Below are 26,545 nucleotides of genomic sequence, written 5' to 3'. Positions count from 1 at the left end.
CTAACTGGTGCAGCCATTTTGTGAGAGCCCATGTAAAGTAGCTATATAGCAGAAGGCAACTGGGGTCTGCAAGAGCAACACTCCAGAGTATGCATCAAACAATAAAAGGGAGAATTATATGCTTAACTATCGATGTTCACCCACGATACTCGTAAGAAAATTCTTATCCAGAAGAACGTTTCTGTAGTACCCAAGATAGGAGAGCAAAGTATGAGTTCAGATCAATCAGACTGCCAATGAAGGCCAGTCATGGCAGATGAGGGAATAGGAGGATTGAACTTTGTCTTGAGTCAGTACACCAAGGTCTTTTCTGTCATAGAAGCGAAACATCATGGTGGCTATTCAATGCTGAAAGTATTCTGGGAATCAGATTCTTCATCAAGCACATGTGATCCTTAAAGCCCAAAGGTATAAGAATGAATGTTTTTTTCTGAAATGTGGAATTAGAATACTAGCATTGAGGGGAGAGTTTGTTCGAGTAAGTCTGGAAAGTCATACTGATTGGTTAGATGTGTAGTGGTCCCTGTGTGAGGCAGGACACAGATTTAGCCAACTATGGCATGCCTAGTGTGAGAGTAACATTGAGGTTGTATTCAGATGGTTCCTCCTATCTATAGGTTGTAGAGGTCAGTAAGGCAGCTCTAGGGTTTGTTTTAGAGAGGATTCTGTTTGTGGGTACTGTTGGGAGGTCTTCAGTTTGGTTCGGCAGACTGATATCCTGGAAGTCGTTCTGGCTTAGGCTGTAGCCAATCTGGAATGAGAATCAGCGTTGTATCAAGAAACGTCTGTCAACGCAGGGACGCACAGGAAACAATTGTTTCCTATGTGTCCTATTCACACTGCAACACAGTCTAGCGCTGCAATAAAATGCACACAAGCTGCATTTTATCGCAGCACACCGCCCTGAATCGCGCTGCCCGACATTGCAATGAATAAAGTGTACATTTTGTACACTTCAAATAAAGCTAACACAAAACAAAAAAAAAGGCTGTTGCGGTTCGTTGAATTGCGCACCACACTGCCCCCTAGCTGACAGTGCAGAGTGGCCAGAGTACTGAATCGCTCTTGCTTCTCTGTGATTTCATGGCTGACAAGTGTGAATTTGCCCTCAATCCCTTGTGGTTGATTGCCAGGAATAGCACTTACGGTAATTGCTCAACAGATGGAACAAATCGCTCCCTATGGCGTAAACTACACAAGCAGCATGCACTAGCATCTTGTATCTGCTGCATTCTACTACATAGTACTTGTGCAGCTTACTGCATAAGGAGTGGTTTGTTCTTTTTGCCAATCAGTTGCTTCTCCAAGCTAGTATAGTAGGATGACTAAGCTACTAAAATTCTGCTTACTAGCTATAGCTTAATGAGACAGCAGAACAAAGATATGCATGTGCTAAGGAAAAGACCTGGCATAATTGGCAATACTGTACATGGATGTGTGCATTGGCACACGCTGGCATACATTTGCTGCTGGAACTGGCACCAAATGCCCTATATATGGTCAGGGGCTGCACTCAGAGATTGCTGGATGATCTACAGCTATCAGTGCTCTTTGTTCCTTTATTCTTTGGACCACCTGTTACTGACCTGGCTTGCCTCTGGACCTTCCTACTATCTGATTCCTGGTTTTGACCCCTGCATGCTCTAAGGACTCTGCTTCACTTATCCAACCATGCATGACTCTGGTTTGCTCCTCTGACTACTCTCCTGCTTGCTCCTCTGGATTCCTGTTCATGACCTCGGCTCCGTCCTTTATCGTGCTTCTGTCTACTCTCTGGCTTATCTTTCCATGTATGACCTTGGCTGCCATTCCGACTATGCTTCTTCAGTCTGATCCTGCAATCCTAACTTTGCTTCATCCTCCAGTGTCCCCTTGTTTATGGTCGCCGCCATGGTCCTGCTACGATTGCAGGGACAACAGAGTTCCTGCAGTTAGTCCTGCTGACAGCTACCCCGTGGTCTGCACTACAAGCAGCTTCCAGCACATCAACCTAAATGGCACTACTGCTTCTTTGAGCCTAGCATCTCCTGTTATCACCTTCCAGTGGTGCTTGCCGCTTTGCCGCAAAGGAAGCCCTCTCATCATATTGCCCCTGACCAGCTGTGTGACAACATGACTTGTTTTTGTAAATACAGCACACCAAAATATATAGCATATGTGTAGTGATGCACTGCTGTGAGAGTGCTTTGTCTGCTGCTATCAGGTCTCTTATACATGGTCAATTACCTGCATGCACGAAATTCCAGCAACAAGAATTAGCGGATTCTTGTGGTTGGAATGACAGATGTATGCAAATAGTCACTGTCCCTCAGCCTGTACAAAGTAATGAAAGACTGACAGCAGCCACCTTTGTTTACATGTAGCCACACACCAAGCAGTTATATGTGGTTTGGGACAGATGCCCGAAACTGGGTGTAGTCAGACAGAGCATTTGTGGCCACTGTCCTCATGCCCCCTTAAGGAGTAGCTTTGTCCCCTTTCTGGTTACCGACTACACAGGGACAAGTACATATTAATCTTTCACGTATATGTAGTGAGCAAGAGTTAAATGTATTGTTGATTATGGTATTCTTGTATATTTAATTGCTCAAAAAAATATTGTGTTCCTAATAGAGTTCCTCCATTACATTAAGTGTGATACCGTTCTGTCCTGAGGAAGCAGATACAATTTGTGAAAAGCGTCGAACATGGAAGGATGAGCTGCCATTGGCCATGAACTCTTCTTTAATTTTAGTAATATACTGGGAGCAACAAAAAAATCATGAAAATGTATTAGGTTGTCAATGGCATTAAGCACCCCTCCCTTTTTGGAAAGGACGTTTAATTTCACATGTATGTACTGTATATGCTATTGCATTGTGTAATATTTAAGGATAGTTTTTGATCCATTCATTTTTAATTATGTTAATAATCATTTAGATACTTTTTTTTTTTTTTTAAACTTGTTGTCTCCGGTTGTACCCCTAAAGTCTACATAAGCAAAAGAATGCTTTTCATTTGTGGACCCCACTCCGAGGAAGGTCTGGAATAGGACATGTTAAGAAGTAATGCACTTTTTATTTGCTTCTGAGTTTTCCTACTGATTACTAAATGCAAGAACTGGCCTTTGTATTGGTGGTTGGCACTATGTGCGCTGCTATTACCCCTTTGACAACCAATGACATGCCCCGCAGTCAAAGCGTTTACATAAGCTATTGCAGCTTGTTTCATTTTTTTCTTTTTAAGCAGGCTCCTGAATGTTTGGTAAAAGGTATCTGGAAGCCTTTAGAGTGGCTCCGAGGAAGAGGGTATGTCTCTCGAAATACGTCAGCCTTTCAGACCTGCATGGCACCTTGTACAGATGAGATGAGCAGCAGCTCCGGCATTCTGTTCCTGGATGTATTTTCATAAGCTTGTACACATGTTGTTTTGTGAGTATAATATGTACTCTGCTTTTATAAATCAAAGGTATATAAGGATAATGCACTAGGCTGGTGTGCCTAGCACGATCCAATTCAGTGTTTTCAAATCCCAAACAGTATTATGCTGTTAACAGCAGATCTAGCATAATTTGTGCTACGTCAGCTTCAATCACAGGAGACAGCAGGGGTCTTTTAGACCCCTGCTGTCTCCATAAACAAGAACTGTCACCTGTCCAATCTTATCACATAGGGGCTTGCTAGAAAAATAAATTAAAAAGTGTTTAAAAACACAAAATATAACAAAATTAAAATAAAACCTCAAAATTTAAAAGCCTCCCCACATACATAAGTGCACCTGCATGCATAAACAACATTTGTGCAACACATTAGGTACTGTCATGGATGTCATAGTAAAAGGAATAATTCTAGGGACACTATTTATGGTTAACTCTAAACAGGTGAGCTGTAAAGGTTTTTAAAGTGTCATCTTGAAACAATATTGGGTATCATATTTTTCTGCCTCCTACCAGGCATAGTTTTATGGCTTGATATGTTCAGTATCTATTTACTCAATAAAAGTTCATCTTTTAAAGGATAAGTTCACCTGCTAAAAAAATTAAAAATGCATTTTATTTTTTTTGGCAGGTAAAAAAATGTGCATTTACTTATTTTTTTATTGGGAGCCTGTAAAGCATTGCACCTGTGATCAGCAGATCACGGGTGCAATGCAGAGTTTTTGCAGACTGTCTGTGTAAGGCAGTTACACACTGACAGAAAACATCAATGAACTATCTAGAGCGCTCAACAGCGCCCTTGTATTTCATGGAGAACTACAAGCTGACAACCGACTAGTAGTTCTCACATTTACAGAACTCTGTAAATAAATGACAAGGCCAGTTGGGCGGAGCCTCACATGGCCTTGTCTTTTTAAAATTGTGACAGCAGGCTCGGGGAGAAGATCCTCAGCGAGGACTGGGGGGAGGTCAGCTGCAGCAGAAATATGTTACATGTTAATCCCTGAATACACAACATACATACATGTAACATGTTATAAACGATAAACTTATCCTTTAAATTTTACAAAAAAATTGATAATTGTGTTTATGTGCACTACATTTTTGCAACTACTGGCCTTAGTTTTTCAGATCCTCTGCTTTCGGAAAATATAGAATGTTTTAAGTAATCTTCAGGCCAAAAATGTGCATTTTAAAGTGAGCAAAAATGGAAGTTAAACCCTTTATTGTTTACATTTTTTCCCTGGCATGGCTAGTAATACAATATTCAAATAAACATAATACCTTAATCCGCTATTAGTATTTATTTCATAATTATGATTAAACAGAATTCTGGTATATACAGGAGGTAGGTGTTAAAATAATTTGCCTCGGTATCAAATAGGCTAGGTGCACCGCTGCTGCTGTGCTCCCTCTCCTGCTGCATCAAGAAGAGTGATGCAAACATGAATGTCACAGTCTAATAGAAGGAAAATATTGTTCAGAAACTCCCTACTATCCTTTAACAACTATGATTAGCAGTTATCAAGTCGACAATTTGGATTTTTTTTTTCTGAATCATACATTTCTGCAAGTCAGGCTGACTGCTGCTATGGAGTTGTTACCAGTTAAAATCCCCAGACCAACTTTATTTAAGATAATACAATATATTGTTTTAGAGTGACCTCTATTGCAAAAAATTACCAAAATACTTTTGTGAAAGAAAAGAGGTTTATCTCTATGTAAACTGATTTATTCTGTTTTTAAAATGCCCTACCTAACGATTTAAAGCCCAACCCAGGGAATTACACAAAAATTACCCTTGTGACTTGTCCCCTGAAGCCTCTTCTATAAAAGGCTCTGAGCTGTGGTCAAATGATGATGTCATCAAGTACAATCCGGGGCCAATAGCCCTGCATTGTACATGAGGAAGGCAAGGGTCACCCAAGAGCTGGTGCTGAGGAGAGCATTGGAGCAAAAACAAAGGTAAAGCTCCACTGCAAAGGTAGTTGTTTGGTAATTCCTAGAGTTGGGCTTTAACAAATTGATACTAAGTATACAATTGCTATTGATAACTATATTAGGCCAAGTTCACATATGAGCCGCATGCGGCTCACAGCAGCGGTCCGGTGCGTCCTGGTTCATTGTTTCAGCACAAATTTTGGGCTAAATTCGGACCTGGAACGGACCAAAATACGCAAATTGCACCAGACCCGCTGTGAAGATATGGGAACCGGCTCCATAGAGATCCCGTCAAAATCTCCTGCTATTGCAAACCCAGCCTAAGTGTCCATTTATGGGGTTTCAAGAATCAGAGCAGATCCAAGATGCTGGAATCCACTGTGGCTCATCCTGAGCACGACGGACTATGGATAGGAGTTGGACACAAGCTGACTGCAGATCATCATTAATCAACACTTGGTCAAAATATTGTCCGAACTGCGCCTCCATTTTCTTTGCTGACTCTTCAATCTCCTGGAAATCTTCTTCCTGAAAAGGCATATTTTTTGAGTAAACAAGATTAATCCAAATTGGTTAATTTCAAATTAATGGAATGTTACCTTAGAAACACAGAAGTACAGAAATTCTTAGTGCTAATATAAGTTATTGTAGACCTAAATGTTGTAGCAATTCCGTGTTTTTGAAAATCCTAAAAGGAGGTTTCTGCTAAATTTTACACACTGATTTTACTCATCAAAGGATATAATAAAATATTTGAATTTAGAGAGAAGTCAAAGCAGGGACCCCTAGACCACTCAAGGCTGCATGACACAAAGTGGGGAATCAAGACATAATGCCTCAGCAAAGATCCATCCCAGACGTATTTATCTATCAAAACAATCTATGAAAATACAGGGATCCAAATTGGTCAGGTATATGCACAAACAAATTTAGGGAAGGCTACTGACTCACAAGTTCGTTTTTTGTTTTCTTGTATTGTGTTCTTTTTGTATTTGGAGAGGTGAACACTGCATCAGTTTGACTCAAGAAAAAAGGTGAAGTCCTTTGAGTAGGCATTGAATTGCCTATCCACCCATTCTGGTCTCCAAAAGAAGGTAAAAGTAGGCCACTAATCTTCCTCATAGGAAAAACAAAAACTCTGCAACTGGGATACAATGGGAGTTAGCCCTATATGGTCTACATAGGCTCTGCTATCACTCAGAATGAAGTAATGAAAGACGTGACAAAGACTAAACTGCTGCATCTATGTCAGAAGTTACGACAAATCAGGCTGGTTCACACTGAACACAATTGTGAGTAAACTGGCCAACCTGTGATTTACATGAACCAGTTTACTCAGTTGGATGCCCTGGCCATTACAGAGTGTGCAGTGGATTCCCAGGGCAAAATCTTAAAAAAAAAAAACAAAAAAAAAAAAAAACTTTTCAGCACAAGGACATAGGCTGTTGAGGGGTGCACATCTTATAACTGTGCTTGCCTCAAGCTAAAGATTTTTTTCTCAATGTTTGTTAAAATGCCCATAGACACATAATAATTGCTTTTTAGCACAGTTATGTCATAAATTTGCATTTTCTTATCAACAATGCATGGACAGGGGCATGTACAATGGTAAGCTTATATGTAAATCGTTAAATAGCTGTTGCTATAACTGCTTTAAAAGTGTTAGCTGAAGTTCAGCTTTAATTTGTTAGTCAAGTCCTTCTAAATCTGCAGGTGCATCTAACACCATTCTCTCCCCAGATTGACAATGCTGCTCAGGGTAGCCATCAGAAATTGTGGGACCCCTTAGACAGCTACAGGCCTGGGCCCCCCAGGGCCTGCCCACTGGCCATCCCACTGAATCCACCCACTAGCCATCCAACCAAGTCCTTCAGTGCACACACTTTTGTTTTAACACTCTTACAAAGTCATATATGAAAATGAACATTGTATTATAAGTCATCAGTGCTTTCAAGGTTTAACAGTAGGAAATTATGTTTTGGCCAAAAGAGACATCCCAAACCAGCAGCTGTACACTCTCAGCCCCCCTCACACCTGTATGCTCCCAGCCCCCCTCACACCTGTATGCTCCCAGCCCCCCTCACACCTGTACGCTCTCAGCCCCCCCTCACACCTGTACGCTCTCAGCCCCCCCTCACACCAGTACGCTCTCAGCCCCCCTCACACCAGTACGCTCTCAGCCCCCCTCACACCAGTACGCTCTCAGCCCCCCTCACACCAGTACGCTCTCAGCCCCCCTCACACCTGTACGCTCTCAGCCCCCCCTCACACCAGTACGCTCTCAGCCCCCCTCACACCTGTACGCTCCCAGCCCCCCTCACACCTGTACGCTCTCACACCTGTACGCTCCCAGCCCCCCTCACACCTGTACGCTCTCAGCCCCCCATCACACCTGTACGCTCTCAGCCTCCCTCACACCTGTACGCTCTCAGCCTCCCTCACACCTGTACGCTCTCAGCCCCCCCCACACCTGTATGCTCTCAGCCCCCCTCACACCTGTACGCTCCCAGCCCCCCCACACCTGTACGCTCCCAGCCCCCCCCTCACACCTGTACGCTCCCAGCCCCCCCTCACACCTGTACGCTCTCACACCTGTACGCTCCCAGCCCCCCTCACACCTGTACGCTCTCAGCCCCCCCACACCTGTACGCTCTCAGCCCCCCATCACACCTGTACGCTCTCAGCCTCCCTCACACCTGTACGCTCTCAGCCTCCCTCACACCTGTACGCTCTCAGCCCCCCACACCTGTATGCTCTCAGCCCCCCTCACACCTGTACGCTCCCAGCCCCCCCACACCTGTACGCTCCCAGCCCCCCCTCACACCTGTACGCTCCCAGCCCCCCCTCACACCTGTACGCTCTCAGCCCCCCCCTCACACCTGTACGCTCTCAGCCCCCCCTCACACCTGTACGCTCTCAGCCCCCCCTCACACCTGTACGCTCTCAGCCCCCCCTCACACCTGTACGCTCTCAGCCCCCCCTCACACCTGTACGCTCTCAGCCCCCCCACACCTGTACGCTCTCAGCCCCCCTCACACCTGTACGCTCCAAGCCCCCCTCACACCTGTATGCTCTCAGCCCCCTCACACCTGTATGCTCTCAGCCCCCCTCACACCTGTATGCTCTCAGCCCCCCCTCACACCTGTACGCTCCCAGCCCCCCTCACACCTGTACGCTCCCAGCCCCCCTCACACCTGTACGCTCTCACACCTGTACGCTCCCAGCCCCCCTCACACCTGTACGCTCTCAGCCCCCCCACACCTGTACGCTCTCAGCCCCCCATCACACCTGTACGCTCTCAGCCCCCCATCACACCTGTACGCTCTCAGTCCCCCCATCACACCTGTACGCTCTCAGCCTCCCTCACACCTGTACGCTCTCAGCCCCCCTCACACCTGTACGCTCTCAGCCCCCCCACACCTGTACGCTCCCAGCCCCCCCTCACACCTGTACGCTCCCAGCCCCCCCTCACACCTGTACGCTCTCAGCCCCCCCTCTCACCTGTACGCTCTCAGCCCCCCTCACACCTGTACGCTCTCAGCCCCCCCTCACAACTGTACGCTCTCAGCCCCCCTCACACCTGTATGCGCCCAGCCCCCCTCACACCTGTACGCTCTCAGCCTCCCCACACCTGTACGCTCTCAGCCCCCCTCACACCTGTATGCTCCCAGCCCCCCCTCACCCCTGTATGCTCTCAGCCCCCCCCCCACACCTGTAAGCTCTCAGGCCCCACGCCTGTATGCTCTCAGCCCCCCTCACACCTGTATGCTCTCAGCCCCTCCTCACACCTGTATGCTCCCAGCCCCCCTCACACCTATATGGTCTCAGCCCCCTCACACCTGTATACTCTCAGCCCCCCCCACACACACATGGACACAGACACACACATACAAACAAACATATACACATGTACACAGGCATACACAGACAGACACACACAGACAGACACACACAGGCACACACACCCCCCCCCTTACTTGTACAACAGCCCTTACTTGTAAGGTGGTGTTCCTGGTCCCAGCTCTTGTGCAGCACACACGAGGAGTGCACATGCAGGAATTTACCAGAGGTGGCAGCAAAGAGCCCGATATGACCTCAATGACACAGAGCAGCAGCTGCCGACTCACACACACATTCCAAAAGCCAGAGCAGCCACTGAGCTCCCCTGCACCTGCCCCTGCCTTCTCTCATTCCCGCCAGACAGCCGTGCCCTTCTAGACACTTGGGCCCCTTACAAGTGTATGGGTTGTACCCCCCCTGATGGCGGCCCTGATACTGATGTCCAAATTTGTCTCCATTGCTCCTTCACAGAATACAGCCACCCTAAGTCAGGAAGTGTGTTACCAGCTGGATTACCAATGGAAAATGAAGAGGGGGAAAAAAAAAAGGAAACCAAGGCAGCCACCGCATCTACGCCTCTTATACACTTGCATGTCCCCCTGAAGAGCAGTTGGAGGGGATGAGGGGAATGCATCTCAACCACACATTTTTAATGCTTCCTAACCACACTGTAAACTAAGCCTTAAGGATTGGTAAACGGCAATATAAAACATTTTTGTTTTTGGGCTAATTGCCACTTTAAAATAACCTATTAGAGTCAACATGGCAGCTGCAAGGTTACCTTGAACTTCATATTGACAAAATAGTCTGTGATCATGCTGGCATTTCTCCGAGTATGCCTCATGCAATTTCTGCTTGGTGGTTTAATAAATATGACATATGGTTTAAGTTCATGCGTTCTGGCTCCAGTGATACCCTGTGACAAAGCAGAAAACATAACATATACTTGTTACAATTTGCAGAGTGTGGATTTATGCTTATCATAAGTTTAAAATGAACTGTAACATTTTTCTTAGAAATCATTCATGACTCATTTAAATTTTAGTTTATTTCATAATATTGTGTAGTTTAACACATATGGAAGAGTGTTATTCTGACCTGTTGTTCCAGATCAATGATGCATATTTTTCCTTTATCAAGAACATCTTTCACCGTATCTGCACTTGTACCATACATATGTCCTTTGTAGTCTCCATACTCCAGAAAACTAAAAGGGAAGAGAACAAATTATAGTGTATGTGTATATATATATATATATGTGTGTGTGTGTGTGTGTGTGTGTGTGTATATATATGTATATATATATATTGTGGAGAGTCAGCCTGGGGGAGGGTAAAGAAGGGGTTAATTGAAGAGGGCAGGTACTTCTTCTTCAGACCTGCTTATTGCCAGCTGAGGTGAAAATGTCAGAGAGGAGAAGTGTGTTTGGAGAGAGATGGCTGTTGAGCTATCAAAAGCTGACAGGAGCTTGAAGCTGGAAGAACCCCTGTTACCTATGACTTGATCCTGCTGGGTGAGCTTGCCTGAACTGGAACTTTGCTACGTTATATGCTGTGGCTGGGATGCTGAGCATTATTTAAAATGACTGTCTTATACTGCTAAGAAGAGTTTTTGTGCTGTTTGAACTGCCTATAAAGACAAAGCTTGTCAATTTTCTGTTGCTTTTTGCTGAATAAAGCCTTTTAAGTTGACTGAACTGTCTGAGCCGGCTTGTCACCCCCTGATCTCTCTCTCTCTCTCTATATATCTATATATATATATCACACACACACAGTTGTGCTCATAAGTTTACATACCCTGGCAGAATTTATGATTTCTTGGCCATTTTTCAGAGAATATGAATGATAACACAAAACATTTTCTTTCACTCATGGTTAGTGTTTGTTTGGCTGAAGCCATTTATTACCAATCGACTGTGTTTACTCTTTTTAAATCATAATGACAGCAGAAATTACCCAAATGACCCTTATCAAAAGTTGACACAAAGGGGTTTGAATGGCTATTAAAAGGTAACCATCCTCACCTGTGATCTGTTTGTTTGTAATTAGTGTGTGTGTATAAAAGGTCAATGAGTGTCTGGACTCCTGACAGACCCTTGCATCTTTCATCCAGTGCTGCACTGACGTTTCTAGATTCTGAGTTATGGGGAAAGCAAAAGAATTGTCAAAGTATCTGGGGAAAAAGGTAGTTGAACTGTATAAAACGGGAAAGGGATATAAAAAGATATCCAAGGAATTCAGAATGCCAATCAGCAGTGTTCAAACTCTAATCAAGAAGTGGAAAATGAGGGGTTCTGTTGAAACCAAACCACGGTCAGGTAGACCAGCTAAAATTTCAGCCACAACTGTCAGGAAAATTGTTCGGAATGCAAATAAAAACCCACAAATAACTTCAGGTGAAATACAGGACTCTCTGAAAACATGTGGTGTGGCTATTTTCAAGATGCACAATAAGGAGGCACTTGAAGAAAGATGGGTGCATGGTCGATTTGCCACAAGAAAGCCATTACTACGCAAATGCCACCAAGTATCCTGCTTACAATACACCAAAAAGCACAGAGACAAGCCTCACAACTTCTGGCACAAAGTAATTTGAAGTGATGAGCCCAAAATGTAGCTTTTTGGCCACAACCATAAACACTACATTTGGAGAGGAATCAACAAGGCCTATGATGAAAGGTAAACCATTCCTACTGTGAAACACGGAGGTGGTTCGCTGATGTTTTGGGGATGTGTGAGCTACAAAGGCACAGGAAATTTGGTTGAAATTGATGGCAAGATGAATGCAGTATGTTATCAAAAAATACTGGAGGAACATTTGCATTCATCGGCCAGGAAGCTGCGCATAGGACGTACTTGGACATTCCAACATGACAATGATCCAAAAGACAAGGCCAAGTCGACCTGTCATTGGCTACAGCAGAATAAAGTGAAGGTTTTGGAGTGGCCATCTCAGTCTCCTGACCTCAATATCATTGATCCACTCTGGGGAGATCTCAAATGTGCAGTTCATGCAAGACAGCCCAAGAATTTACAGGAACTGGAGGCTTTTTGCCAAGAGGAATGCGCAGCTTTACCATCCGAGAAGTAAAAGAGCCTCATCCTCATCCCTGGATGACGTCAGGTTTGACAAAACGGCATAGGGAGAGCGGCGTGCTGACGCCACCGAACACAACGTGCAGTCCCGGAAGCAACGGGCGTTTGAGAGAGCCGGCCGGCTCGAACAGTTTTGGATGCTATTCCTATTCGCATTTATGTAAGTGCATTTCTTTTATAACTATTAAAGCCTTATACAGTTTTACACTATGGGAGTCCTTCTCTTTTCCTATGTGACTGGTGGCTGTCAGTAAGATGCTGTCTGTGGGCTAATTGAAGAGTTTGGAGAAAAGGAGAGGTGATTTCCTATCGGCTTATCTAGAGACTGTGGCTGGGTCATAAGCCAAAAGGCGCATTTGATCTCCTGACAAGAGATCAGGGCAGCTGGTAAGAGACTGTGGTTTTTTAGGTGAAGGACTATCCTATCCGTATCACTATTTTCTCCGGTGTTTTTCATGTGTGATGTCACCTCTGCTTATGAAGGAGAAACTTTTCCATATAGTGACCTTTTACTGAAGAACAGCAACACCTGTCTATCACTCTTCACCCATATAGACTTTCTGAGTTGTGTTTCTTCTGTATGATGTGACCAATAACATATTGATAGGAGTGAACATTGATGAGCACAGCAATCTTTATTTATTGCTGCCCCCATTTGAGTCACAGCAATAATCACCGGTTAATTACATTATTTTGTCTTGATCTCATTTAGCGCAGTTTCTTTGTTTTAATATCTTGTTTATTGTGGGTATCTCACATTTCTAACTGCTGCATGATCTTTTTATTTACATCTATTGCATCAGGCTGGTGAACAATTTTCACCCTGTCTGCAAATTTTTTAGACAGCGCTGTATTTTTATACCATATCATATCATCCACAAATACCACAAAAGACTTCAATCTGTCATTGATGTTAAAGGGGGGCAATACATGGTATTAAGAACTAGGGTATGTAAACTTTTGATCAGGGTAATTTGGGTAGTTTCTGTTGTCATTATGATTTAAAAAGAGTAAACACAGTTGATTGATAATAAATGGCTTCAGCCAAACACTAACCAGGAGTGAAAGAAAAGTGTTTGTGTTATTCATATACTCTGAAAAATGGCAAAGTCGTCATAAATTCTGCCAGGGTATGTAAACTTATGAGCACAACTGTATTTCTCCCAAAAGTTCTTTAAATGTATTTCCATATGATATTTAATTGCATACATGTTGCCTTATTTACTTTCACATTCGTTTCATATACAGTAAAAACACCTGTCTTGATTCTGTTATTCGCTTGCGCTTCATTGTGGTCTGTGTTCCCACTGCAACATCGGATCCTATTGAAGCACTATTGCTACCAGTATTGCGCATGCTCCTCTTTCAGTAAACAGCCAATCTGTTCACTTCTACACTTGTCTGAGTCTAGTCCCCTCGTGAATATGAGCCATCTACAGTATCTGGGTGTATAGACATCAATAAATTGACAAGCCCCTCCCTCTCTTCTCCATAGTGATGTCATTATAGTTTGCATCCACATTGTTAGTCAACATTTCATATTTCTATAATTGGGTCAAGGGAGAACAGGTTCATCTTTCTACTCTGATTCAGAGAATTTCAGTTACTTTGGTTACAGACCCTCTTCTCATGGTAGTTAGAATAGCTAAAAAGATACCACCCAGATGTAAGATGCAAAATGGTCTGAAACTAGCTACTAAGGTGTGGGATCTGACTCTTTATAAGTTGCACATATCTGGACCCCATGCATATACACCTGCTGGAAAAAATGTAGGCCTTTTTTCATTTGTTTACCCAAACAAATTTTTTATCATTTTTTCTCCACTGGGTTTTTTATTTTTTTGCTACAGTGTTGCATAACTGCACAATTGTCATTCAAAGTGTGACAGCGTGGAAAGCTGAAAATTGGCCTGGGGGTAAAAGTGGACAGTAGGCAAATGGTTAAATAATGCTGGCCATCAGACTGAAGACATCTAGCGGTAGCAAAATATTACTGTGGGGGAAGCTGTTTTTTATTGTTCATCTTTTATTGGGCTGGTAATTATTACCTTGATATTTTTATATCAAGGGGGGGAAGGGGGAAGCTGTTTTTTATTGTTCATCTTTTATTGGGCTGGTAATTATTACCTTGATATTTTTAGCGGGAGTTCCCCTTAATACTGACAGTTCATATAATCATAAGATTTTCTGAAATAAATGTCAAAAGGAATATGTCACAGCTCAAAATACATGCCTGCATATTAGTTCCATATGCACTCTAGGATTCAGACAATTCTATATATGGTTCCCCGCAAAACCAAAAAAAGTATTATAACAAAAACCTCTAAACCTGATTTCTGTTTGATTTTATAACTTCCTCTGTTAACAAACACAGAAGATCCAATAGAGAATTGGAATGTCTGAATATTTTTAAACTAAAGAACTCCCTGAACAATAACCCCACTATTTTTTAGATGAAATGATTGTGCATTTAGGAATATCAAAAAGCACTGATGTCAAACATATATTTTCAAATGCATTTGCTGCAATAGTATACAGTGAGGAAAAAAAAATATTTGATCCCCTGCAGATTTTGTAAGTTTGCTCACTTACAAAGAAATGAAGGGTCTATAATTGTTATCATAGGTGTATTTTACATGATAGAGACGGAATATCAACCAAAAATTCAGAAAAAAAATCACCATACAAATGTTATCAATGGAGTTGCAATTCAGGGAGTAAAATAATTATTTGATCCCCAAGCAAAACATAACTTAGTACTTGGTGAAGAAACCCTTGTTGGCAAACACAGAGATAAGATGTTTCTTGTAGTTGGTTACTAGATTTTCACACATCTCAGGAGAGATTTTGGTCCACTCTGCTTTACAAATCTTCTCTAAATCTTAAGGTTTCTTGGCTGTTGCTTGGCAACTCGAGGTTTCAGCTCCCTCCATACATTTTCTATAGGATTAAGATCTGGTGACTAGTTAGGCTAGACTATGTTGCTTCTTGAGCCACTCATTTGTTGCCTTGGTTGTATGTTTTGGGTCATTGTCATGCTGGAAGACCCATCTTCAGTGCTCTGGCTGAGGGAAGAAGGTTATCATACAACATTTTACAATACATGGCCCCGTCCATTGGCCCCTCAATGCAGCAAAGTTGGCCTGTAACATTAGCAGAGAAACGGCGCCAAAGTATAATGTTTCCAACTCTGTATTTGACTCTAGGGAGGATGTTCTTAGGGTCATAGTCAGCGTTTCTCTTCCTCCAAACACGGCGAGTCGAGTTTATACCAAAGAGCTCAATTTTGGTCTCATCTGACCACAGCAATTTCTCCCAATCCTGTTCTGAATCATTTAGATGTTCATTGGCAAACTTCAAACAGCCCTGTACATGTGCCTTCTTGAGAAGGGGGACCTTGCAGGCGCAGCAGAATTTCAATTCATGGCAGCATATTGTGTTACCAATGGTTTGTTTGGCAACTGTGGTCCCAACTGCCTTGAGATCATTCACAAGCTCCTCCCATGTAGTTCTGGGCTGATCCCTCACTTTTCCTATGATCATTCTTATCCCATGAGGGGAAATCTTGCATGGAGCTACACACTGAGGGAGATTGATGGTTATGTTGTATTTCTTCCATTTGCAAATAATCACTCCAACAGTTGTCTCCTTCTCACCAAGCTTTTTGCTGATGGTCTTGTAGCCCATTCCAGCCTTGTGCAGGTCTACAATCTTGTCCCTGATGTCCTTTGGTCTTGCCCATGACTGTGAGGTTTGAATAAAAGAAAGAGATTCCGTGGACAGGCGTCTTTTATACACATAATGAGTTGTCGTCAGGAGCACCTTCTTAAATTAACAGGACTAATCTTTGTTCTACATGAGCACATCTGTGGGAGCCAGAATTATTGTTGGTTGGTAGGGGATCAAATACTTATTTTACTCACTGAACTGCAACTCAATTTATAACATTTTTTTGATTCTTGGTTGATATTCTATCTCTATCTTTTAAAATACACCTATAATAACAATGATAGACCCTTAATTTCTTTGTCAGTGGGCAAACTTACAAAATCTGCAGGGGATCAAATAATTTTTTTCCATACTGTATAACAATAGAAATTTGGGTATTTAAATATCATAAACAAATACTATACCTGTGACTATATACCATACTTTCAAACATCTCTTTAGATACAAAGAAATATTCACGCCCGTCCTCTTCATAACTCTTCTTAGGACGTGTAGTATCTGTTGGAACATGGATATTTTCACACTGACTTAAAGTGTATGTAAACCCAATCTGTGAAATTTCATTTAAGTTTTAACATGTTATTTCAAAAGTAATTTAGTTTTTAACCACTTCAGCCCCAGAAGGATTTACCCCCTTCCTGACCAGAACACTTTTTGCGATATGGCACTGCCACGTTTTAACTGACAATTGCACGGTCGTGCAATGTTGCAGCCAAACAAAATTGATATCCTTTTTTCCCCACAAATAGAGCTTTCTTTTGGTGGTATTTGATTACCTCTGCGGTTTTTATTTTTTGCGCTATAAACAAAAAAAGAGCGACAATTTTGGAAAAAAAAAGCAATATTTTTTACTTTTTGCTATAATAAATGTCCCAAAAAAATATAAAAAAACAAATGTCTTCTTCATTTGAGACCGATATGTATTCTTCGACATATTTTTGGTAAAAAAAAAAAATCGCAATAAGTGTATATTGATTGGTTTGCGCAAAAGTTATATTGTCTACAAAATAGGTGATAGATTTATGGTATTTTTAATATTAATTATTTTTTGGTATTAGTAATGGCGGTGATCTGCGATTTTTATCGTGACTGCGACATTGCAGCGGACACATCGGACACTTTTGACACTATTTTGGGACCAGTGACATTTATACAGCGATCAGTGCTATAAAGATGCACTGATTACTGTGTAAATGACACTGGCAGGAAAAGGGTTAAACATTAGGGGGCGATCAAGGGGTTAACTGTGTTCCCTCACTGTGTTCTAACTGTAGGGGTATGGGCTCACTAGAACATGACAGAGATCACTGCTCCCGATCGCTGGGAGCAGTAGATCCCTGTCATGTTGCTGGGCAGAACAAGGAAATGCCTTGTTTACATAGGCTTTTCCCCGTTCTGCTTCTCCGTGTCACGATCGCGGGCCGCCGGCGGACATAGAGTCCGTGGGACCCGCGGGCACGCTCACGCAGTGGGCGCGCACCCACTAGCCCACGATTTAAAGGGGACGTACAGGTACTCCCATTTGCGCAGCAGTGCCATTGTGCTGACGTACATCGTTGTGCGCTGGTTGGCAAGCGGTTAAATATGGAACGTTCTTTAAAATGAAGCCTAGTTAAACTGCCATGCATGGTCACCCTGTCACAGGGGCTTATGATGAACACTACAAGCGGCTGTTTTAAGAGACTATTCAGGCACGCTTCTGTCACCATCAGAAAATCCACCCTGAGAAATGCCATGCAGTCACTGCTGGAGTACATGCATGTGGACAGGAAGTAGCTGAAAAGAGGCTGGGGGAGGTCAGCACTCAGATACACCAAAGTATTTTTAAATGGCAATTCTTTATGATACACAGTGCTTTAGCAAACTAAATGTCATTTAGTTAGGGTTTACATCCACTTTAAAAACAACAAGAAGAAGAAAGGTACAGGGTACTATCCCATTATTACCTTTACATCAAATAAATGTCTTATTTATTTCTAAAGGTTAACAAACAGGTATGAAAAAGAACAGGCGGTTTGCAAAACTGTTTTCCATGATATACCAAATGTATAGCAATATGCCATTCAACATTTCTTTGAATATGATTACTACTTAGTGATACTAAACACACACTGTTTAATTTACATTGTCCCTTCTATTTCTGTATGTGGATGATGGCACTGTAAATATAAAAAAAAAAAAACAAAAAAAACAAACAAACGTTTAAGTACCTTTTTTATAAATCGCATAGCTCCCAACTGTCCCTGATTTTGAGGGCCTGTCCCTGATTTGGTACAATGTCCCTCTGTCCCTCTTTCCTCCTCATTTGTCCCTCATTTTGGTCTGATCTATATAGTTGTATATAAAATGCACTATTTACCTTTTTAAAGTGTTTCACAGTGATAAAACTTTCATCTAAATTCTAAATTGCTGCATTTGTAAATGTCAAAAGTCAGTATATAGCAATAATAGTGGTAAAAAAAGTGGGTTTAACTAATCTTTTTTTTTTTTTTGTATAATTATCCTTTAAGGGGGCATGGCAGGGGGTGTGTCCTATGCCTACATACTTTTGCTAATAGGTGTCTCTCATTTCCATCTCAAAAAGTTGGGAGGTATGCTTAATCGATATACAGCTGTCACATGACCCAGATTTTTCCCAGGCTGTCTGCAGGGAAACATAAGCAGGAGGAGCTTCTAGTTCTCTGCTGCTGGTCACATATTAAAATAAACAAAAAAAATAGCCTTTGAAACACTAAATAAATATCAATAAACAGTTTAAAATTGTCATAAAAATATATATTTGAAATCAAATCTTTATTATTTTGTGTAGGGCAGATTTCTGCCAGTCACAGGCAGTGTCACGCCCCTCCAGTCTGTGTTTTAGAACAAGAGGGAATGAATCTACCATTAATCTACTGTAACATGATGATCCTTCGGTGGCAGACCCTGTTTTTGACACAGAGCAGGAGACAGAGGATGATCTTTCTGAACAGGATTCTACTGCTGACACTCCACAACCCACTTTGAGTGACATTCGGGCTGAAGGTAGAAGCCTCCCTGTTATGGCAAGATCTGCAAAAGAGCCGTGAACGCACCACTGCAGTGGAGAGTAGAGTCAGCGATCTTGAGGATAGGCTTCCCCCACTCATTGTGGAGTCTGTCTACACCTCAGCTTACCAAAGTTCATAACCTGTGCATCGAAGATTTTGAGAACCGCTTATGCCAAAATAACATCCATATAGTGGGAATCCCTGAGCGTGTGGAGGATAAAGACCCTACAGATTTTATAGAGCAATGGCTCCTGCAGCTGTTAGGCAAAAAAGCTTTCACATCGCTCTTTGTAGTGGAGCGGGCATACAGAACCCCAACCACCCTCTACACACACTGGTCTTCCTCCCGGACCGTTCCTGGTAAGGCTGTTCAATTACCGAGACAGAGAGATCATGCTTTGCCTGGCGAGAGAATGCTAGGGCACCACATTTAATGGGGCAAAAGTCTCTTTCTATGATGATCTTTTGGTGGAGGTGCAGCGGAAGCATGCAAACTTCTTTTAATGTTAAAAAGCAGTTCCAGATTCTAAAACTCTCCTACCCCATGCTATATCTTGCACGCCTACGCGTCACTGCGATGAGCCAGACTCACTTCTTCGACTCAGCTCAGGGTGCATCCCCCTGGCTTGATGTCCCTGAGCCTTCTCTGTGGGCACGTAGAGCTGCGGGAGTGTGACTATCCTTTATGATTGTCTTTTGAATCATACTTTATGTCCTGAAGGCTTTCTTTATACCACCTTTTTTTTTTTGGCTCCAACTACTATCAGGCGTTTATCCTTAGTCTTTATTGGATAATTTTTGTTTGGATTCCTGTTTACATAAATGCTTTCCTTGCACCCCAGAACTGTATGGGTTGGACCTGGTGCTTTGTCCTTCTGGGCTCTGACCTGGCTAGTTACTGAACTGGTTGGTCTCCTAAAAGTACTGTTCATGTTTGGCACATTTACCACGGTTCCTGATTAATGATCCATTGAGCAGGTGTGAGGCGTTTAAATGCTTCCTTAGAGGTCTCTTTATATCTCAAATTAAAATGGTGCAAAACTCCAGAAGGGAACAAAAGACACAAGTAACCTTGCAGGTAGAGGAGTTGGAGAGAACGTATATAGCAGACCCTACTCCCTCTTATAGAAAGACCTGGTTGGCAGTCCTAAAAGTCTTAAACCAATTACTCACGTCTGCAGCGAAGCGTAAGACTTTTTCGCACACAGGCTTATTATGAGGAGAGGGAGCAGACGGGCCAGATTGTGGCTAAGATTGTAGCATCTGACCAAACAATGCCACCTATCTCTTCTATTAGCACTCCAGATAGCACCTTGACTGATTTACTGGAAGGAATTATGGTGAAACTAGTTTGTTTCTACTCTGATCTTTATCAACCACAGGTCAGGGCCTTTCTGCCTTCCCTCACTAATTTTCTTGGAGCAAATTACCCTGCCGCACCTCCAGTGGCGGCCCCTGCATTACGGGCGCATGGGTGCCGCCCCCCCATCCATGCATCCGGCCCCCTGATCTACATACAGGGATGCCAGACACATGGATTCCAATGGAGGGGGTGTTTTTTTGAAGCATGTGATTTGAGCCAGAGTTGTGTGGCGGCAGCAAATGAATATTCGTTATCGCCACACTGATCCTCCTCCCGGGCAAATCGGGTCTGAGATCCATCACCCCATTGGCTGAAAGGACAAGCGCTCCTCTTGGATGCCTAGCAGGAGGAGAGAAGAGATGCACAGCAGAAGCTGCCGTCATCCAGGAGAGGACACAGGAGCCGCTGCCTGACCCACAGCTCGCTGCGCGTAACCTGCTGCCTGGCCCGCCGCGCCACCTAAATGGGATAAGAGCTGGGCAGACAGCGAGCAGGTGAGCAGGGGTGCTGGTTAAGTGCCGCTGGCCAACCGGGGGAGTGGTTGTTTGCTGCCCCCCCCTCAAAAAAACAAACAAAAAAAAAAAACACCTTCCGCCACTGCGCACTTCTCAGATTCACAAGAAATCCCTAGATTCCTCAATAATAGTGGAGGAAATCCTTTCTGTTTCCTTCCCTAATTGCAAGACCCTGGGGAGGACGGCCTACCTGTACAGGTATATAAATTATATGAGGAAACTATCTCGCCGCATTTGCTGAAAGTTTATGAGGCATAGCCTTTCCCCTTCCATGTCCACAGCCAATATAGTTCTACTATTAAAGCCGGGAAAGTCGCCCATGGATCAGAGTTCTTATACAGTATGTGCTAAAGACATGCTTCTATTTTTGGGGGACACAGGTCCCTCCCTCAGAGAGGTAATGGTAGCCATTTCTAAATTTGGGGTCTACTCTGGGCTCACAATCAACGGATCCAAATCTGCCCCTGTGCCCCTAGATGGCTCAGTTTCTCCTGATCTGTCCCCTTTTTTACCCTGTCTCAGTTACCACAACATTTAAATATGTGGCATTGTTAATTTCCCTTGCTTTATATGATTATTGTACCCTCAATATTATGCTGTTACTTGTAAGATTTAAAGCAAAAACAAGAATCTGGAATAAACTGTGGCTCTCCCCAATTGACAGAGCCAATATTATTAAAATTATTGTCATGCCCCAATTGTTGTATTTCCTACACAACTCTCTGGTGGTTATACCCTCACGTATATTTCGTATTGTTAGCTCTGTAAAACAATTTTTCATACTCTGCTCTGGAAGGGTAAGCCTCCTAGAATTAAACTGGAGCAACTTCAGTGCTTTAAGGATGGGGGGGGGGAGTGTCTTTCCCCAACTAATGGTTATACTACTTTGCTGCAAAATCACAGCACTTTTTAAGAGCCTTCTCGGATGCCGTGGGTGACAATGCTCCCACTTTTCCATCTAAATTGTCTATCATTCTGCAGTCTCATAAACCTCACATTTTGCTTCTCCAAGAAACTCACCTACTGGGCAGTAAAATCCTATCGCTTAAGCGGGCATGGGTAAAACAAGGGTTTCATGCCACCTGCGCCTCCTATGCGAGAGGCGTGACTGTTCTGCTGAACAAGTCACTCCCTTGCTCGGTAGAACAGGTTTTCACTGATCCGGGGGGGAAGTTACCTCATCTTAATTCTTGAAATGTATGCCCAGCGCTGGGCGATAATCAATGTATATATCCTTCTTCCTGTTAGACTCCACCATCCTGTACACCATCCTTACAAAAATAGCCCCTCTCCAAGTCCGCAAACTAATAGTTGGAGGGGACTTCAACGCCATCCTAGATCATACCAAGGACACTACTAACCCCCTTAGATCTTCCCCCCCTGATTTGACCCTTTGGGCCAAGACTTTTGGTCTCCAGGAGGTTTGGCGGTGGAGACACCCGGAGGATAGGACTTATTCACATATCTCAGCATTGCATAGATCAGGGTCTCGCATAGACTTAATGTTTGGGTCTGCTTCTGCTCTATCTCAGGTTGGGGCGGTCTCCTATCTCCCGGCAGGTCTTTCAGACCACTCACTGCTGGAGCTGGGCTTGACTCTTGGTACCTCCCGTGAGCCAGGATGCTGGAGGCTAGCATCCCATTGGATAGATAATCCTCAAATCCAGAAGTTAGTAGAGCCCAAACTCCCAGAATACTGAACGCTTAATGAGGGGTCATCTTCCCTTGATGTGGTCTGGGAGGCGGGTAAGGCTCATGCCCGAGGAGAGTATGTCTCCTCTATTAAGGCAGTGAGATCCTGCTTTGCGTCACGGACCGCACAATTGGAACAGTGTGAAGGGACGGCACTGGAACTTTTTAAGGGGAGTCCAACACCCGAAAATTATTTGACACTAGCCCAAGCGAGAAGAGATTTGATGCTCCAATTACACCTTGCTGGTGCACTCTGATGCACGGAAGTTTGCAGCCAAGCTTTTCGAATAAGGGGACAAAAATGGCAAACTACTGGCCAACCTGGTGGCAGAACCCAGGTTGGTGGCAGATCCCTAGAATACAGACTTCCACTGGCTGCCAGGTTACAGACCCCAAAAGCATACTAAGGGAATTTCATCTCTTTTACAATAAACTGTATGATGATCCATTCTCTAACTCGGTAGACGCCATGTTGGAGCATTTAGGGGGATTCCCCTTACCTCTCCTATCCGAGGAGGACAGGGATACACTAGATAAACACTTAACACGACAAGGGATAGAAGACGCAATCTACTCCTTGCCCAACAACAAATCCCTAGGCCCCGATGGTTTACCCGGGGAATGGTACAAAACACACGCTGCCATACTGGTCCCCAAACTAACTCAGTTGTTTGCAGATTGCTTGGAATCCGAGAGGTTGCCAGATAGTATGTATCAGGCACACATAGTGCTGCTGCCCAAACCAGGGAAGGACCCCACTTGCTGCTCATCCTACCGACCCATTTCACTGCTGAATTACGACCTGAAGATACTAACCAAAGTGCTAGCCAATAGACTCATGAAGGTCCTACCATCCCTTGCCAACATAGATCAGACCGGCTTCATGCCTGGCACGTCCACGGACATAAACCTTAGACAAGTCTTTACGCATCTCCAGCTCCCACCTGAGGAGAATGCCTCCCGGGTCCTGGTATCCCTTGACATTGAAAAGGCTTTCGATACCATTAGATGGTCCTATATGATGCAGGTTCTGGAAGGCTTTGGCCCAACTTTCCGGAAATGGATTGGCTTATTATACAAGACTCCCAAGGCCCAAATTAAACTAAATGGTAGGCTTTTGCCATCTTTTCCAATTAAGAGGGGGGCAAGACAGGGGTGTCCTCTTTCCCCTGTGCTGTTTGCCCTGGTGATGGAGCCTTTGGCTGAGGCCTTATGGATATTGAGCAAGGTGTCTGGAATCCAGGTTGGTTCAGTGGTCGAGAAACTAGCATTGTACGCGGATGATTTAATCCTCTTCCTCTGGGACCCTGGTCCCTCGCTTTCTGGGGCGCTCCGGCTTCTGGACCGCTTTGCGACTCTCTCTGGCCTCCAAACCAACTGGAGCAAATCACTTATTCTACCCATACATCCTGGGGCAAAGAAGCTGAGTGATCCTGCTTCACCCCTACAATGGGCAAGTACCATTAAATATCTAGGAATCAATATCTCTTCCAATACCCAGGACTTTAGCAATCTTAACTTATCCCCAGTGCTGCAGTGGTGTAAACTGAAGGCCTGGTCGAACCTCCCATTATCACTTATAGGGAAAATTAACTTAATTAAAATGAAATTACACCCGGTCTTGCTGTATATTTTACGACACTCCCCGGTCTGGATACCTAAGACTCTTTTCGAGCAATTGGATTCCAAAGTGGCCTCCTTTTTATGGCAATCACGCCCAGCTAGATTCAGTAGGAAAATCTTGGGTAGGCCCCTGGACACAGGGGGGACTTGCCTGCCCAGACTTTCACACCTACTATTTAGCGGCAATGCTCACTCATGCACATAACTGGTTGGTCTCGAATGACACCAATGCGTCAGTCGTCCTAGAGGCAGCTCAACTGGGATCCTTTGAGGCCCTTTGCAATGCCCTTTTATAGGGGGTTGGGGGATTCTCCAGTACCTTTAACACTGACGATGAAAGCAATTATTAAGGCATGGCACACGGTAGTGATTAAACCTAATTTGGTAAAGGCCAAAAGGTCCCCTAATACACCGCTTTGGTGTAACCCAAGGTTGAAAGAATTCCACTCTCTGCAAGACCTGGGTTTGTGGGCCAGTAAGAGCATCAAGTACTTGAGGGATATCTGTGATGGGTCAGGGATATTTACATTTAATAGGCTGAAAAACAAATTCCAACTTCCAAATTCTTTCTTTTTCAGGTTCCTGCAGCTCCGCCATGCCTTTGACTCACAATTCAAAACAGTTCAGCTTCAGCTGGAATATGATGACATCGAGACCTTTCTAGAAGATGCTGATCTCTTAAAACCATTATCCCAAATTTACAGAGCACTTCTACCATCCATCCAGGTCAGACTGGATGGTCTGCGTGGTCTGTGGCGGGAGGAAGTGCAGGGACTGGACAGCGAGGACTGGGAAGACATGTGGGATTATCCACTCCAGCCGCTGGTTGCTACTAGGGATAAACTGATCCAATTCAAAATCCTGCACAGGATCTACTATACACCCCGGAACCTCCACCGCATATACCCAGCCATGTCGGCCAGCTGCTGGAGATGCTCTGGTACTCCTGCAGATTTCACGCATATATTCTGGGATTGCCCACAAATTCAGGACTATTGGTGGGAGGTAAATGAATTCATTCATAGTTTGACTACTATTCCTATTCCCCTGACAATTAGTGTCTGCCTCCTTGGCCTAGTGGAACAACTGGCATTTGCAAAAGCAACAGTCACCTTAATAGGTATCCTTCCTTTCTATGCGAGAAAAGCCATAGTACTAAAGTGGAAGTCAACCACTCCCCCCAACCCTGTCCTCATGGAAGCAATTAGTTAACACAATGATACCCCTCTATACAGCAACATATCTGTCTCGAGGATGCCCCAAAAAATATGACAAGGTCTGGCATTTGTGAACAGACTCGGATTCCACAACAGATGATCAGCCCTCAGGGGATCAACCCAGATAGATCTCCTCTATCTCTGTCTAGCTTTGCTGAGAGCTGAGGCCCAGACCCCAGATGGCTAGTCAGAGGTGCTAGCCTGAAAATCAAAACAACTACATTTATTCTCAAATGTCCCTATAGGGTCCAGGGCCAATAACTAAAAACGAAAGACAGTCCTTCAATAAACATTATTTCATATCAAAATCCTACCATGCTTTACCTGAGCAGTGATTGTGTTGTGTTTAGTTAAGAATATGTAGCTTTTAGATAATCTGTTAGAAGTACTATGTTATGCACATGACTATGTGCACCGGTTGGCCGGGGTATGCCCCAATGGCCCTGTTTTGTACTGCCAAGGAAAATTTTCAATAAAGAGAAAAATAAATAAATAAATAGTCTATCATTCATTACCATATGAAATCCCCAGATATACAGTGGATATAAAAAGTCTATACACCCCTATTAAAACGTCAGGTTTCTGTGATGTATATGTAGCACCCTCTACCAGAAGGTAGGTGCTAGTAAGGGTTATTTTACTAGGTTGTTCAGCACAGGTAAATTTAGGCAGGCCTATGCTGCAAGCTAGGCCTGTCTGTTTTGATCTGGGGGCTGGGAGTGGTCAGAGTAGCAGTGGGTGTGATCACCAGAGCTCCAGTTCTGAGGCACCTCCACTGCTTCCAAGGAGAATGTTCTGGAAGAGGAGGCTGGGCCTAGAGCTGGAGTGGCAGGCAACTCACGTGGGAGCCCTGACCAATCCCTAACTGGTGTTGGCAGGGGGCGGGCCTCCTATATAAGTTGAGGTCACATGCTGCTGGGGAGGAGTAGTCGGCTGGGTGACGTGAGGAATGGAGTGCTAGACAGCCGCAGGAGTACACCCCCATCTGGGGGGAGGGGGTGTAGTGATTGCAGGAGGAGGCCCAGGGAAAAACTGTGAGGGAACATTGCCTCTACATGGTCATTGGCAATGTCTCTGTCACCACAT

General features: G+C 43.8%; 1 protein-coding gene across 1 annotated transcript in view; it reads right to left on the bottom strand.

Annotated features, from left to right (window-relative positions):
- Window positions 1-4,710: 4,710 nt before the first annotated feature.
- Window positions 4,711-26,545, bottom strand: part of MPP4 (MAGUK p55 scaffold protein 4) — a 155,401-nt gene continuing 133,566 nt past the window's right edge. Inside the window, exons 19-22 of the mRNA XM_073633302.1 lie at window positions 16,425-16,518; window positions 10,295-10,403; window positions 9,978-10,112; window positions 4,711-5,884 (exon numbers count right to left, since the gene is read on the bottom strand). Of these exons, the coding sequence (XP_073489403.1) occupies window positions 5,699-5,884; window positions 9,978-10,112; window positions 10,295-10,403; window positions 16,425-16,518 (524 nt within the window). The 3' untranslated portion in view covers window positions 4,711-5,698. The remainder of the gene's footprint in view (window positions 5,885-9,977; window positions 10,113-10,294; window positions 10,404-16,424; window positions 16,519-26,545) is intronic.

The sequence above is a fragment of the Aquarana catesbeiana genome, linkage group LG06 (genome assembly GCF_042186555.1).
Source record: "Aquarana catesbeiana isolate 2022-GZ linkage group LG06, ASM4218655v1, whole genome shotgun sequence".
Classification (NCBI taxonomy): domain Eukaryota; kingdom Metazoa; phylum Chordata; class Amphibia; order Anura; family Ranidae; genus Aquarana; species Aquarana catesbeiana.
Note: the sequence above shows the minus strand (reverse complement) of the source record. Positions and strands in the feature narration are given on the sequence as shown.